Source organism: Dreissena polymorpha, chromosome 6 (assembly GCF_020536995.1).
Source record: "Dreissena polymorpha isolate Duluth1 chromosome 6, UMN_Dpol_1.0, whole genome shotgun sequence".
Classification (NCBI taxonomy): Eukaryota; Metazoa; Mollusca; class Bivalvia; order Myida; family Dreissenidae; genus Dreissena; species Dreissena polymorpha.
This window is the reverse complement of record NC_068360.1, coordinates 65,211,757-65,227,770: the sequence shown is the minus strand read 5'-3', so window position 1 is coordinate 65,227,770 and position 16,014 is coordinate 65,211,757. Positions and strand designations below refer to the sequence as shown.

Below are 16,014 nucleotides of genomic sequence, written 5' to 3'. Positions count from 1 at the left end.
TCTATTGGTCCTCTTATGGGTAATTGGAAAACCTTTCAAACAAAATTTACCTCTAAGAAATCTGTCCAGCCGTTTACTCACAGTCGGCCGAAAACCAAGCAGTATTTCGAGCCCTATTATCCACCCGAATAAATATTCGACATATTTTTAAACAATATTTTTTAGTTTTCTCCCCTTAATCGATAGCTCGCGTCCTATTCCTTTAAAACAACGAGGCGTGTCACATAACGCATGCGTATGCAGCCACTTACCCCAAAAAATTAAGTCCAATACAATCAAAATGAGTAAGTATTTTTCATTTATTTACAGTTGTTAAAGCGTCGTTGTTGTTCATTGGATGATTCTGTTCCTGGCTCTGTCAGTGTAATTCACTGCTAAGCCGTGTTCAAGAGTAATGGCGACTTTCGTTTTCAGGTAAATCAAATTTAGGGTTAAAACAGTTGTTGCAAAGAAAATATAAACTTTTGGAATATGTTTGTAGGGGGTTGGGGTTTTTCTTCTCATAAAACACGATTATATATATTTACTAAAAAAACTTGGACTCCTTGGCCCATATACTATCCAGAGTAAGTTACTCCCACCTGTGTTCATTATAAATTATAAAGCGTTGCAACGCGAAACGATTAAATAATTTGGAAAGTTCTGTTGTTGTCGTTATATTTTGTGAAACTACGAGGATTGCTTATATAAATACATAATACATGTCGTAAAAGTATGAGCATGGATGGTCGAGTGGTCTAAACGGGAGACTTTTACTCCAGGACTTTAGTGGTCAGTGGTTCGACCCCAGTTGAGGGTTACTTTTTTTCTTTTTTTTAAATTGAATTCTTTTGTTTTGTTACTAGAGATTTTTAGGTCCAATGTATAAATTAATCAATATAAAGAATTTAATGACAATCTTCAATCCATGCAAAATCTGTGAAAAGGCCCCTTTAAATAAAGATATGACCTTTTCGTAAAGTCGTGTAAAAGACATTTAAAAAACTAGTATTTAATACACACAACTCAACTCAAATGTATCTGTTGTTTAACCATATTTATTTCGCCTCGATTAGATCACCATTCTTAGGCTTGAACCGTTCCTGTGTAAAAGACTTTGGAAGAGATTTCTCTCCCGATAAGGTGTATGAAGTGGTATTATTCCTATTTGTAGATACCTGCATTCGCACGCTGTTCCGTACGTGTTTCCAAGACAGTTACAGCCGCACACAGTCGACATCAGGCTCATTCCGTTATTGCAAATCTTATTGCATGTGGTATTGCACGAAGCGCCTGCAAACATTTTACGGCCTTATGCTTATGCAGCACATGAATTACATAAGATCAGACGATTAACATGTTTATATTGCTGCACGGTTAAACATTAAATAATTTCATACAAATATAGTATTAGCGCAAAGATAAGGGAAGGTTTAAGAAGACAAAATAAATATATAAAATAGCTTGTATTTGTCAAGAGATATCTGTAATATAACGCTAGGACCAAAACGATTTTATAAGTTATATTTTGTTAAAGTAGAACTGAATTGGATTCAAAGGAACATAAATCAAGAATATAAAGGCTTTACTCTCATCAGAGACTGAATAACTCTTAATCTGTGTTAAAGCAATTTAAAATTGTGCAGAAGAAAGGCTGGAAGTGAACTTTCGAAGATTTGGCCGTATTTCTCTTGTAACGAATGAGTACGTTTAACTACAATTAAGTTCGGTACTAATTGACTGAAACAAATGCACTTCACCATAAAAGACACAATATTCGAAACAAACAAACCATTACCTAAGTCTTACATCGATTTAGAATGAAAATCCACTTGAATATGGGACACACGAACAAAGGCGGTGATTTAAATCGACATCAAATTTTAATTTGATCTGGCAATATTTAGAAAGGAGAGCGTTTTCTTATAAAAACAATAACAAAACAACACATCACAACGGTAATGGCAATACTCTTAGTTACCAAAGTAGCCGGCATTGCACTGACATCCACATAGGGTTTGGTTCCATGTGCCGTAGCTTCCGCATGAACCGGTACAATTATCCACTAGAAGAAATACTTATTATTAGACAAGTTGCATTTTCACATGCATGCAGTTACATAAATACATTATCAAAAACATATTGTAATAAACTCTTACAAGTTACTGTCAAGTGGTCGTTATTTTAGGCAAGTGATTACGCATGAATAAAATATGGAACTATACATAAAACACACCACACATTGGACAATAGCTGAATGACATGGGGCCATAGTGGTTTGCTTTAAATTGTTTATTCTATTTTCAAAAGCCATTTGTTAAATAATATTTATAAACAACAATGTTTTTGTAAGTAAACTTGCAGCGGTAAGGTCATATGAAAATATTCGTACATGATAAGGAGTAAGCATAATATACTCCTACGTTCGGAGACGAGCCTTTCTGGACAAACTGAAAAAAACATAAACACTAACAATAATTGCGTACTGAAGCAACAATTATTCACGCTAAAGATGTTTGATGGACGGCTAAATGATATTGAAAGTATTAAAAGTAAATGTACAGCAAAATACCTTACACTGAATACGTTAAAAAGTAGAAGTATACTATTTATTTGTTATAAAATGATGTTGTCCTGAAGCTCTTTGTATTTATTTGTTACACAATGATGTTATCCTGAAGCTCTTTGTGAGGGGCGGATCAATCTACGAACGTGTTCAACTCTCTGAATGACATGGACAAGCAAATGCACATTCGCATTATTATAAACGATATTGGAGGCTTCTAAAGAGTGCGATGTATGTAGGCGTTAGTTCGACCGCCAATAAGACATTGCAAAACATAGAGCGTTTGGGTTGTTGTGTGTGTTAAAGTCTCCGTTCGCGGAATTATATATATGGGCAGAATCGTAAGAAAACGTGTTTTTATTGAGGATATCACTGAAAATCTGGTTGAAATCGGTTAAAAAACAAACTATATAGCGATTTTTATTTTGGGGTCGAGTACGGAAAAGTACGAAAACGACCTAATTAATATTCATGATTCGACACGTTAATTCAAACCCAAACAAACACATTTGCTGATACGGGCGAATTTAGCGGAGAGAAGTTAAGAACAAATGCAAATACATCTGTTACAGACGAAAACTGAGCAACGCTATGTTTTCGCTAAATCTATGTATTTATTTTCCATATTCTAATACTGTTTAGCGAAAGCTAAAATACATATGATTTGCATAACTCGCGACGCTGCAATGATTTTCGCCTATTGCATGTATTTATGATCATTTATTATATTATTTTCGCGATTTAAACTCGATTTTGACCAGGTTTTCGATGTCAATCTCGATATAAAATATATTTCAATGAATTTATGTCAAGTTTATTTATCGTTATACGATTTATATGCAAAACAACGATCTATTCCGCGAACGGGGACTTAAACTCTAATGTTCAATCACTATGCACTAGTATTGATTCTGGGCAACACTTGTTTCGACAAAGATGTTTCTAAATATTACGGGACTTATTTAGTGATTTTGTTTCAAAATTTATTTAACCTACATTTGATATGTTACAGTTAGCTGTATCACGGATGTTTTTCTATTATGTTAAGGTTTCAATTTCTATTGCTACTTTTGACTCATATTTTTAAGGGTGTGTACTATTAGACATGCACACGCGTACCTTAATGACAACTGGTCGTGATATAGGACCCTCAGTGTACAGGAACTGTGTTCTGAAGTTACCATACCAGTAGCTCCCTGCATAGTTGACCGGGTTTGTCAGACGCACGTAGCTTAACATCATTACACCCCTGTTCTCCATGCTATATAGCTCTACAAAAATCACACACATATACTTAGTATTTTTGACGGAATATAATTTAGGCAGTGTTATTTAATGTAGGCCGCATACTCTTGAAACGATATTTAGCGTATTTAATTATAATATTTACCATTGAATATTAAATTATTTGGTGTACTAGATGCAAAAACAAGATGCTGAACACGTCACATGATTTGTATCAAGTTTCTATTAATACTTATTTTTTGAACGATTAATAGCATCTGCTAACTATGCATACACATATCTTTCAAAAGCCAACTTGTTAACTCCAATTGAACTATATTTACAACCTATGAAGTTGTATATCATAGCGTTATAGTTGAAATAGAACACGATGTTGAAGGACCCAGAAGGTAACGTATCGATCACATGTCTCGTGTCAACTGTAAAGAAAATTGTGTTGATATATTTTAGTTTTATTTAATGTACATATTTGGTAAATTACCAATAATTTAAGATTTTATGATAAAGTGTTAAAACTAAACCTGAAAACCGTAACACGAAATAAATCTTACAAGATGGACAGAAAACGCATAATTAACAAAGTTATAAATACACAAACAAACGATAAAAACATTAGAACAAAATATAAAAAGATAAATTATTGTCATTATCTACTAGTTGTGTAACAGAACAGCAATAATACGTATACAATGATAACATTGGTATCACCGCCTTAGAACTGTAAATGCACTTGGTGTTTACATTGTTTTGAGGGCTAGCCAATGTAACACTTTCCCCAAAAGTAATCACAAACCAAACGCGTGTCTAAACAATCTCAATCTGACACTTAATCCAAAATAAGTCACCAAACAAACGCGCGTCTAAAACAATCTCAAGCAAACACTTAATCCAGATTTAATCACAAACCAAACGCGCGTCTAAAACCATTTTAATCTAACACTTAATCCAGATTAAATCACAAACTAAACGCGCGTCTAAGGCAATCTCAATCTAACACTTAATCCAGAATTAGTCTCAAACCAAACGCGCGTCTAAAACAATCTTAATCGAACACGTAATCCAGATTAAATCGCAAACTAAACGCGCGTCTAAAACAATCTCAATCTAACACTTAATCCAGAATTAGTCACAAACCAAACGCGCGTCTACAACAATCTCAATCTAACACTTAATTTAGTATAAGTCACAAACCAAACGCGCGTCTAAAACAATCTCAATCTAACACTTAATCCAGAATTAGTCACAAACCAAACGCGCGTCTAAAACAATCTCAATCAAACACTTAATTCAGATTTTTTTTGGCGCGCGTCTAAAACAATCCCAATCGAAAACTCAATTCAGATTAAATCACGATTTGTTACGTTCTTAGGTGTAAAATATATTTATAACGGTTCACAAAATCGTCCAGTTGAAACACTAAATAAAAAAGGCTCTCAAGCAATATTATCACTTTAATTAATTATTCAGCTGGATCATTTTAGATTATAAAACTCAATTATTTCTTTTAAAATTCATTGTAACACCAATAAACACGTTAGATATGCCCAATTAGTATACAAACCCTAAACAACAGTTTTGAATATACTTTGTAACATAGGTACCCATACCTTAAAGCCACAAACCTTGAAATGAAATACATGTTAAACAATACACATAGATGCAATTTGAAAGTATGCAAAATTATCATTAAATATATAGCCTAGTTAGTAAGTTTTTAATATTTTCTTATTATTTTAAAACCGAAAGTAGGATTTCTATACGTATACGTCCATTTCGACAAACGCGATTATTTTTAAGTTTTCAAGCGCAAAAAAAGACGGATTTCTAGCTTGTAACCACCAGATATATTCTAATTGACATAGATAAAAATAAATCTATAGCCTAGTTTGCAAGTAATTTATTATTTTTTTAAATTTTGAAACCAAAAGTAGGATTTCTATACGTATACGTCCATTTCGAAAAACGCGATTATTTTTAAGTTTTAAAGTGCAAAAAGACGGATTTCTACCTTGTAACGACCAGATATATTCTAACTAGCATAGATAAAATTAAATCTATAGCCTAGTTAGCAAGTATTTATTATTTTTAAACGGTACCGCTTTTGAAACCGAAAGTAGGATTTCTAGACGTATACGTCCATTTCGACAAACGCGATTATGTTTTAAAGCGAAAAAAAGACGGATTTCTACCTTGCAACCATATAAGATATATTTTAATTGGCATAGATAAAATAGGTTTCTTATTAATACCTAAATTTACTATGCAAAATAAGTTGTGTGGCTTTAAAGTAACATACACTTTTTTTCGTTTTTTAATTATTTTTTTTCACACTGTTTTAAAAATAGTTTACCCACATCAACCATATTGTTTATAGATGCTGTGTACCATAACGAAAATCGGATAATGTTTAAACAGATAATCTCTGTTTGCTTGTTTTAAAAAATATTCTGTTTTATACACCATGTTTACGAGGGAAAAAATGTAATTACAAAAATATATGCCCTTAGTTGATAAATTGTACGAAAATATGTAAGCAAATACGTGGGGTCCGTCAATAATCATCTTTCATATCGTGTGAAATTTGTAAAAAACGAGCCTTACACTATTAGTTTAAAATGATACGAACATAGAATACGTCAAGTAAAAACATATTTTATGCATATACTATTGATTATACTTGCATTCATATTGACAATTGTGTTGGTTTTTGTGCTGTTGATACTACCATTGATTCAATTTGTTTCAGTAATGTTTGGTTACACCAGCATCACGAACTCGAGTGTATAAATATGCTTAAACAAGTAATACGTTATGTATATATATATTAAAACTTGTTTTGAATATATATACAGTCTCAAAGTAAGTTTTAACATTGTACCACATTTAAAATTAAGTTCGCTTTAATATTACTTGAATTATATAAATTATACAGAAACATTGAATTGTATCGAGAAGATTAAAATTTTGTTTTTATTCATTTAAAATTCGAAACAGAATGATCGTAAATTAACAGTGTTCAGTACTGTTATACTTGAATCTGAATGTCTTTTTCAATTTTGTGTCCACTAGAGATCTGAGGTCCAAAAACAACAAAACTGTTTTTAATACATTGGACTATTTGCACATTATATGTAATCAAAGTCTGAACAATGTATTCGCAATGTAACCAAATTAATTTATTTAAACAATATATTATTTTTGCTTCTTTTTTCGTTGCTTCCTATTCATTAAGCCTATATGTTTGGGATATTTCAAAAAAAGATTTGTTAACACACACATATGCTTAATCTACAACTGATTGTCAACTATCAAGTTAAGGATGTATGTACATAAACCTTTTAAACAAAATAGGTGTAAATATGTTTCATCCACATAACAGACGCTACCTCTACTGCTTACAACCTCGTGAGACTGTAATATAACATCATTAAAAATAGAAGAAGACGAATTTACTGCAATCCACACAGCACAAATCACAATATTATATTATTATTTAATACAACAAACGAAACTAAATACAGAATTTTATCAGCAAATTCAAGGACGCCGTATTCTTATCCACTACTTACAAAACTTATTAACCAACTATAAGCATAAATGATCCAACCTGGGATAACCTCATTGGAACGGTCATTGCACCTGATTTGGGGTTTTAAACGGGTTGAGGGCTTGTCTGTCCTCACACCTACCCGAGCATTACTCACAAACCAAATTCTCGTCTAAACGATTTTAAAACTTTTTTTTGGCTTCAGACGGTAACGAAAGATTTGGTTAACAGATATTAAGTTTTAACAAAAAATCTTTCGTCACCCTGTAAAGAACATTCAATGAAACTGCATGTTATAGCCCATCGCAGAAATTAGGACATGACGCAGTTTCATAACCATTGTTTTTACGGTTTACGATATAACAATACATTACTTCAAAGCCTATAGCGACGATTGTATAGCGTGTATCATGTGTCTCGAAACATATTCGTCGTTCAATTATTAACTTTTTTCATAAATATAATTATAAGTTAAATATCGATCGTATTAAAATAGATAGAAGGATATACAGGCAACAAGCTCGTTAAACACTCCTGTTACAACGTTGCACGTCGAATTATTTCCTCCACACACCCCACATTCGTCATTCGACTTTGTACCAGATACGTTATCACAACCGAACATCTGCAAATACAAACATAGCGAGAGTCATTTGTTATATATCTAAGCAAATATTTCTAATCTCTTAATTGTGAAATATCATACATTAATTATATCAAATCATATCATGTCATGACATGTCAAACAATATAAAATCATATCATATCATATCATATCATGACATATCATATCATATCATATACCACATGAAATAACACTAACTTGACAGTAGCCCTGTACACAACGGCCGGATCGACCAGACCTCCGAGCGAGTTTGTTGGTTTCTATAAACGAGTCGAGTTCATGGAGGTCACATGGTGTCCCATCCGGCATCAGACCAAACCTCTGGTAATAGTACACAGGGTTGACGCTGTTACACTTCACCTCGCACTGCCCGTAGTCTGCGAATGTACACACGATAAATTATCAAATGGATAAGTAAATGAACGACAATAACACTAGTTTACTACTTAAATATGATCTGTGTAGCTATAACATGTATTTTTTCTTCATTTATTTTATTTTACTGTTTCGTACTGTTGTGGCAGTTGGTGACTTGCCAGAAATAAAGGACCACGAAATTGAATATAATAAGAATGCATTACTGCTCCAGCACCTTGAGTTTCACTTCTTTATATTACATATGGATAGTCACTAAAATATAATAATTTATAATTTGAATAGGTCTAATAAAATGCAATAGCTATTTCGATGCATTCTGATACAAAAAGTGGTATTCTAAACTAAAATGTGATCGGCAACAAGCACCTGACACTGCTCACGATATATTGGATATGTTGTCTTTTAGAAAATATAAATATTATCTAGAAACAAATACAAGCGTTTACTTTATTATTATATTTTTCATTGATTAGTCAACATTAAATTCATCATTCCTCATTTGATATTCTACATTAAAGCACAAATATCGGTCATTTGTGCAACACATTTTTCGTTTAGGAAACACATTTGAACTAATTTAACTCCCTCACCAATCTAAAATAAACGATAACATTTGAAAACTTGTAATTATCCCGACTTTGTTATTTTAAAATGATTACAATCTTGTAGAAAGTATGGAACGAAAACACAACGAATGCTGTCAACGATCCATAAAGAGCAGTTATAAAAATGTGGGAGCAGAATAAGGGTAGAGTTGTAGAATTGTAAGCATTGATTAAATGATTATATGTGTTACAAATATGTTACTTGGAATATAAATAGACATATTATCGAGATAAACTAATGTCTTACTAACCATAACTATTAAATTGTATCCCGCTGTCAAGGAAGAAGGAAGCATTTAAACCAAGTTTTTTGTAAACGTTGTTGGCCTTCAAGGTTGCGCATGTCTCTGATGCGCGCACAATTTTTAATTCACTCTCAACATCCGGGTCATTATGACAAGGCTACAATACATTTATATATAAAAATAAGAATGTAAAAACTCCACAAAAGATCTGGAGATAAATTTCATGTTAACATCTGGTAGTTTTCTATTCAGGGCAAATGACTACTTATCTATGTAATACAATATCAAACGAATTGATCGAAACTGGGCCTCCGCCTTTGCATCTTTCAATTATAAGCCCTATGTGGTTTAAACCGAGTGAAAGTCACACCAAAAATGTGCGCGTATTATTGTGTAGGCATATGCTATTTAACAATAAGACAGCTGGATTATTTTTATAATATGTGATTGGTAAGAATAAATAGTTAGAATGTACTTGAATATAGACGAAATATTGTACAACAATGGCAGTCTAAATCAAATACCTTTCAAGCAAGTATTTGTATGTCTGGTGATTATTTGTGTTAAAGTTACGTTGTTTTTATTAATATGCATATGGACAATATATCACATGTGTTTGATAAAAAATATTATGGTGATACTGACCTGGGTATTACATACAAATGACTTATATTCATTTCCCTCGCACCATGCACTGTTCTTTGGTCTAAAATATGAGAAATTTATGACACACTTGAAACTGACCACTACAGTCCAATAAATCATTTACATAATTTACAAACAGTGCAGATGGTGTTTTACAATGTACAAACAAAATGACAATGAGTAGTGCATATAAATAACACTTTAACATATATATATATATATATATATATATATATATATATATATATATTTATTTATTTATTTATACAAAGAAGCATTTATGATCTTTATAAATTCATTCAAGTCATAAGTCATGTAATTGTATCTTGTCTGAATACTATTGTTAGTCATAATAACAATCGTCTCGATACTCTGTGCCGCATACTTTGGATTGCTGCACGTCCTTCTCCTGTAAATGATGCCCGTTCCACACGTGCGACTGCATGTCGTGTTGGGTCCCCAGTCTGACCATCCACCCGGAACGACTTCGAATACGGACAGGTAAAGGCCGGTGTTGTTCCAATGTATGCACTGGGGTACCCCTTCAACCAGCTGGGTGGAGCAGATCTGATTGAACATATAAATGAATATTTTTAGTAATTATTATTTTTTATTTCAATGCGATTGTTAGTATGTATGTTATTAAAGCGGTACAACATTAAACGCGGTACACAAGACAATTGAGTCAAGATTCCTTCGACATTCTAGAGACAAACATCGAAATTATAGTAAATACGTCGATGATGTGTGACCTTCCATCGTTTACAGAATCACTCTGGATCAGCAGACGATTTATTGCCTATCTTACATAAGAGTCCGGAGCCGATGTATCACGAGTGTTATGAATGGTAGTTCTAAAAAATTATCATATATACTTATGACTGAACATACATTTAAAAATTCTAAAAGCTGGTTTCATAATCAACTAAATATTTATGACGTCCGGCAGCATATATGTAGTTTTTCCCAAGTTTATTTAACGAGCACTATATCACACACACGTGCTCAGGGTTTCATGCCGATCAAATAAAAAAACAGGTTTCCTTCAAAATAATTTTACTTAGCAGTAGAGCCAATATGTATGTATGTAGCCATGATAAGTTTCAAATGCTTTAAAATAAAAGATAATGCCATATTTATGTAGTGTAAGATAATACTATATTTTACAAAGACAATAAGGTCAGAATTATGTAATAATTGTTACAATTGTTAAACTATACGCATAACATTGAGTGATCACTATTCATTAACCGCATGAGACAATATTACGAAATATGTTGACTTAATATGTTTATTTCCTGTTTATTTAAATTAACCGTTCTTTAAAATGATGTGTGTTTTGTGTGTACTTCAACAAATGTCGATTTTTCATATGTATGTTAATGTCGATGAGCCTCACATGCATACGTAAAAATAAACTATTCTGTTCTGTTCTGTATTACTACATTTTCCACATAAAACATAAGACAAGTGCCTGTCCTGACATGTTAAACGAATGTAAATCGGCGTTGGCATTAATGGTGATGTCATTTTCACTCTAAATAAACAACAGTAGGACTACAATAAATGGTTACCTAGATTTTCGCACGACATATTTTCAAAAACAAAACAACTTCTTAAACATTGTATTTTTCGTACAATCTAACCCATATGTACTGTAATTAATATGATTGTATAAAACATTTAATATATTTGACTTGGAGAAATTGAAAGATCCAGTGATGCAGAGGTATTTCGAGCGCAGATAGGTGGCAAGTTTGCAGCCCTGAACATCTCAGACAATGACATCGAGACCATAACCAACAACATCAAGGTTGTCCTACTGGCATCGGCAAAAGAAGAGCTTGTGAGAGAGAGAAGGAAGAACAAGCCATGGCTGACGACCGAAATCTTGGACCTATGTGACAAACGAAGAGAGCTCAGGCATGAAATGTACACAAGCCTGGACTATAGGGCAAATTACGAGCAAGCGAACAGGGAGGTAAGGAAGAAGATGAAAGAGGCCAAGGAGGAATGGATTTAGGAATAATATATCATCATCAATAAAAAGGTGACCTCGGGCAGCAGTAAGAAATTATACTGCACCCTCAAGACTCTCACGAAGACCAGTCAGCGCAAGGCCATTGTTATATCAGACGCTGACGGGAACCTCCTTACCGGGAATGCCGCAGTCCTAAACAGATGGACCAAATACTGCAGTGACCTCTACTACTATCCACTTCAATCGGACTCCAGTCTCCATAGGAACGATACTAGGACAGAAGCGGACGTCAAAAGTCCGGAGACAGTGCGTAGTTTTAAGGCAGGACAATCTCCGGGAGTGGAAAACGTCACTTCCGAGCAGATTAAGCTCGGCGGAGAGGCAACGACTGCAGCAATGACGGCACAGTGGCAAAAGATCTGGGAGGAGAAAAAGTGGCCAAAAGAGTGGACCCAGTCACAGGTCAGACCCCTACAGAAATAGAGCAACCTCACGTTGTGCGAGAATTACCGAACCATCAGCCTCATCAGTCATCCCAGAAAAGCATGCTACGCATCATCCTTTATCGATTGACAAGTCAGGCACTGCTGGTCGAAGAGCAGGCTGGATTCAGAGCTGGGCGGAGCATAGTGGAACCGATATTTAACTGCAAGATCATCTTTGAGAAATACCGGCAACACCAACGTGAGCTCTTTCACAGCTTACGAAAGCTACAGACCGCGTATGGCATGATAGTCTATGGCATTTGATGAGAGGATTCAACATCGACGATGGGATGGTGCAAATCATTCAAAACTCTTATGAAACGCTGGCAGCGCAGTACTTCTCAACGGACAGCAGGAGGACATCTTCAAGACATCAGTGGGCGTCCGTCATGGATGTTTGCTCTCTCCCGTCTTGTTCAACCTTGTTCTTGAAAAGATAAATGAAGGAGACTCGCCATGACTACCACACCTATATCTCGATAGGTGGACGACCCATCTCCAACTTGAGATTCGCTGATGACATTGACCTCATTTGTGGCGCCAGCAGTGAACTGTTAGATCTCACCAACAGACTGTATGAAAGAGCTAGAGCATACGGGATGGAGGTCAGCAAGGAGAAGTCGACGATCATGGTGAACAGCACGACCAACACCAGTGCAGAAATCGCCATGAACGGCGAAAAGAAAGAAGACGTGAACAGCTACAAGTACTTGGGTGTAACCCTGTCCAAAGATGGTACCAGTAACGCTGAGGTCCGAATAATAAATGCCGTGGCGAACGCAGCGATGTCCAGACTGAGCACGTTGTTGACAAGCAGTTTCATCAGCTTCCCCACCAAGTACAGGCTCTTAAAGTCTCTCGTAGTTTCCATACTACTCTACTGCTGCGAGACATTGATGTTTCACGCGGACGCAGAACGCATGATACAGGTATTTGAACATAAATGTCTCCGAAGACTGCTCCGCATCTCCTTCACAGAGAAAAAGCCCAAGTCATTCATAAACTCTACGGAAAAGCTCGCAGCACGGTATTTCTCAGCGGACAGCAGGGGGAGATCTTCAAGACATCAGTTTAATGTGCGTCAGTGATGTCAGTGATGTCGCCATGACCACCATACCTCTAACTCGATTGGTGGAAGACCCATCTCCAACTTGAGATTCGCTGATGACATTGACATTGGTTGCACCAGCAGCGAACTTCAAGATCTCACCAACAGACTGTATGAAAGAGAAAGAGCATACGGAATGGAGGTCAGCAAGGAAAAGTCGAAATTCAAGGTGAACAGCACGACCAACACCAGTGCAGAAATCACCATGAACGGCGAGAAGCTAGAAGAAGTGACCAGCTTCAAGTACTTGGGTACAACCCTGACCAAAGATGGTACCAGTACCGCTGAGTTCCGAACAGGAAATGCCATGGCAACCGCAGCGATGGCCAGACTGAGCAGGTTGTGGACAAGCTGTTCAATAAGCCTTCCCACAACGTACAAGCTCTAAAAGCCTCTGTTAGTCTCCATACTACTGTACGGCTGCGAGACATTTACGCTTCACGCGGACACAGAACGCAGGATACAGGCCTTTGAACATAAATGTCTCCTCCGAAGACTGCTCCGCATCTTCTACACGAAGAACAAGACCAACGAGTACGTCCGGAACATAAATGCAACATTTGTTGGTCCACAAGACCCCTTACTGGCGACCGTCAAACGACGAAAGCTGGCTTGGTTTGGGCACGTCACCAGGCACGATTTGCAACCACCTTTTACTTAACATTAATGCATTTACAACGATTAGAAATCATCTGCTGGAGAGGTTATTATACAGGTTTTTTGCATTCATAGACGCACACTGTTTTCGACGGAAAATCATATTTTGGCTGTGTTCTTATCCCAACCATTTTATTCATAAAGGTTTGATGCCAACGCTACGACACCTTCTGACGAGAAGCTGTTAGGGAAGTCAGTTACAAAATGTACAATTTTGACACAAGTTAATAACTTAACGATGATAATAGAAAATATATAATATATATATCATATTCAGTGTTTTATCCAGGAGGGTAAATGGGGCATGGCGCATTAATTTCAAAAAGGGCATTTTAACGCGCAGTTTAGGCAAAAAGGGACAAAACGTTCCATGAATACCTGGTTTTGGGAGAAACATGTAATCGCATCAGACGCAGTTGTCGGAAAAAACATAAATATATAAACAAGCACATGATTTAATGGTTATTGATGCATTTAACTTACTTGAATTAATATTAATATATTTACTTTGCAATGGCCATTTAACTTCCATGCTGTTTCAGTAAACTGTACAGCACAACAAACAAAATAAGAAAATATATGCATACGAATCTGATTTTACATATAACATATAAATGAAACCATGTTTGTCTTATCCCATTTTCCAACGATTATCTTGTCAGATGTTTTAACTTTGCGAGTGAACTGAACACTAACAATTTACAAACACTCGAGTACGTGACATACATTCACTGATAAGATTACTCATAAATATGTTGTTGGTATCTAAAACTTTGTATGCATTGTCGATTATCAGAGGCATTTTATCAATCCCTTTCTAAATGAATGAATTCCATCGTTAATTCAATCGTAATTTGCTATTTTTGCCGAGTCACAATTTATTTTTTAATGTGTAGTCCGCCATCTTGTTAAAATGATGTAAGCGACAGGTGCGCATAGCAATTTAAAATCGTATAATTTGTCCGCTAATACGCGATTCGCATTTTGTTTAATTAGTATACGTAACAGAAAACTTTCAATAATTTATTATCTTAGAGACGATAACGATACAGATACAACTGGTGTTTTTTTATAATTTAGTTACGCTTAAAAAATGTTTTGATATAACTGAATTATGCATGAAATGCACAATTTCCACGTGAATAACATCGAGGTTTTCATCAAGTCTCCAAAGTAACTGTGCAGGATTGTATCGTGGAGGAATACACATTACGGACCGATGAGTGTAGAAAAGCCACTGAAATTATCGATTGATATTGACACATGGTTGTTCACGCATGACGAATTCACAAACGCGCGAATCTTCGCTGATAATAGTCCGCTTAGAAGCTTGGTTAAGAGGCAATCAAGATGTTATCAATAAGGTCGCGCACGGCGGAAAAAAGCGGATGCTCATGAAAGGGCAGGGCGGCGGCCTTTGAAAACGGCAGCGCGGCGCTGATTGGCTTTAAAAGGGGCAGCGTGGCGCTAAAAAAAGGGGGCATGGCGCTGCGCCACGCTAAAACGGCCTGGATAAAACACTATTATGATATGGTTGCCTATTTATTTAAAAATAGCAGATATGTATGCCGTGTTTGAGTTATTTTTTTCACGTACTAAATAAAACATAAAACGAGTTATATGCACAAATAGCACAAGGGAATACAGATCAAAAGTAATTTACTTCCCCACCCGAGAAGTGTAGCATTGAAAGTGATGTTTGTGTAGGCAAAAAAGGACAGTTGTTTATTTCTGTGAATGACTAAAGTAAGCTGATTATGACTGTACCGACACACATTTTGGGAAATATTTTAAATCTTAGAATAAAGGTTTACTACATTTATTTAAAAAATGTTAACTGTTTTTTTTTAACAATATGAGAACATTTACCACAACAGTTATTGTTATATATTAAATAATTTTTGAAAGTTCGAATTTCCGTAAACTTTATTATATTTGAGGTCGATTT

General features: G+C 35.1%; 1 protein-coding gene across 1 annotated transcript in view; it reads right to left on the bottom strand.

The window, feature by feature from the left end:
- LOC127834798 (A disintegrin and metalloproteinase with thrombospondin motifs 1-like) overlaps positions 1-16,014 on the bottom strand; it is a 44,795-nt gene that overhangs the window by 11,109 nt on the left and 17,672 nt on the right. The window contains exons 14-23 of the mRNA XM_052360846.1: positions 10,221-10,402; positions 9,836-9,896; positions 9,197-9,347; positions 8,161-8,339; positions 7,848-7,962; positions 4,117-4,209; positions 3,665-3,816; positions 2,372-2,429; positions 1,961-2,044; positions 1,158-1,272 (exon numbers count right to left, since the gene is read on the bottom strand). Of these exons, the coding sequence (XP_052216806.1) occupies positions 1,158-1,272; positions 1,961-2,044; positions 2,372-2,429; positions 3,665-3,816; positions 4,117-4,209; positions 7,848-7,962; positions 8,161-8,339; positions 9,197-9,347; positions 9,836-9,896; positions 10,221-10,402 (1,190 nt within the window). The remainder of the gene's footprint in view (positions 1-1,157; positions 1,273-1,960; positions 2,045-2,371; positions 2,430-3,664; positions 3,817-4,116; positions 4,210-7,847; positions 7,963-8,160; positions 8,340-9,196; positions 9,348-9,835; positions 9,897-10,220; positions 10,403-16,014) is intronic.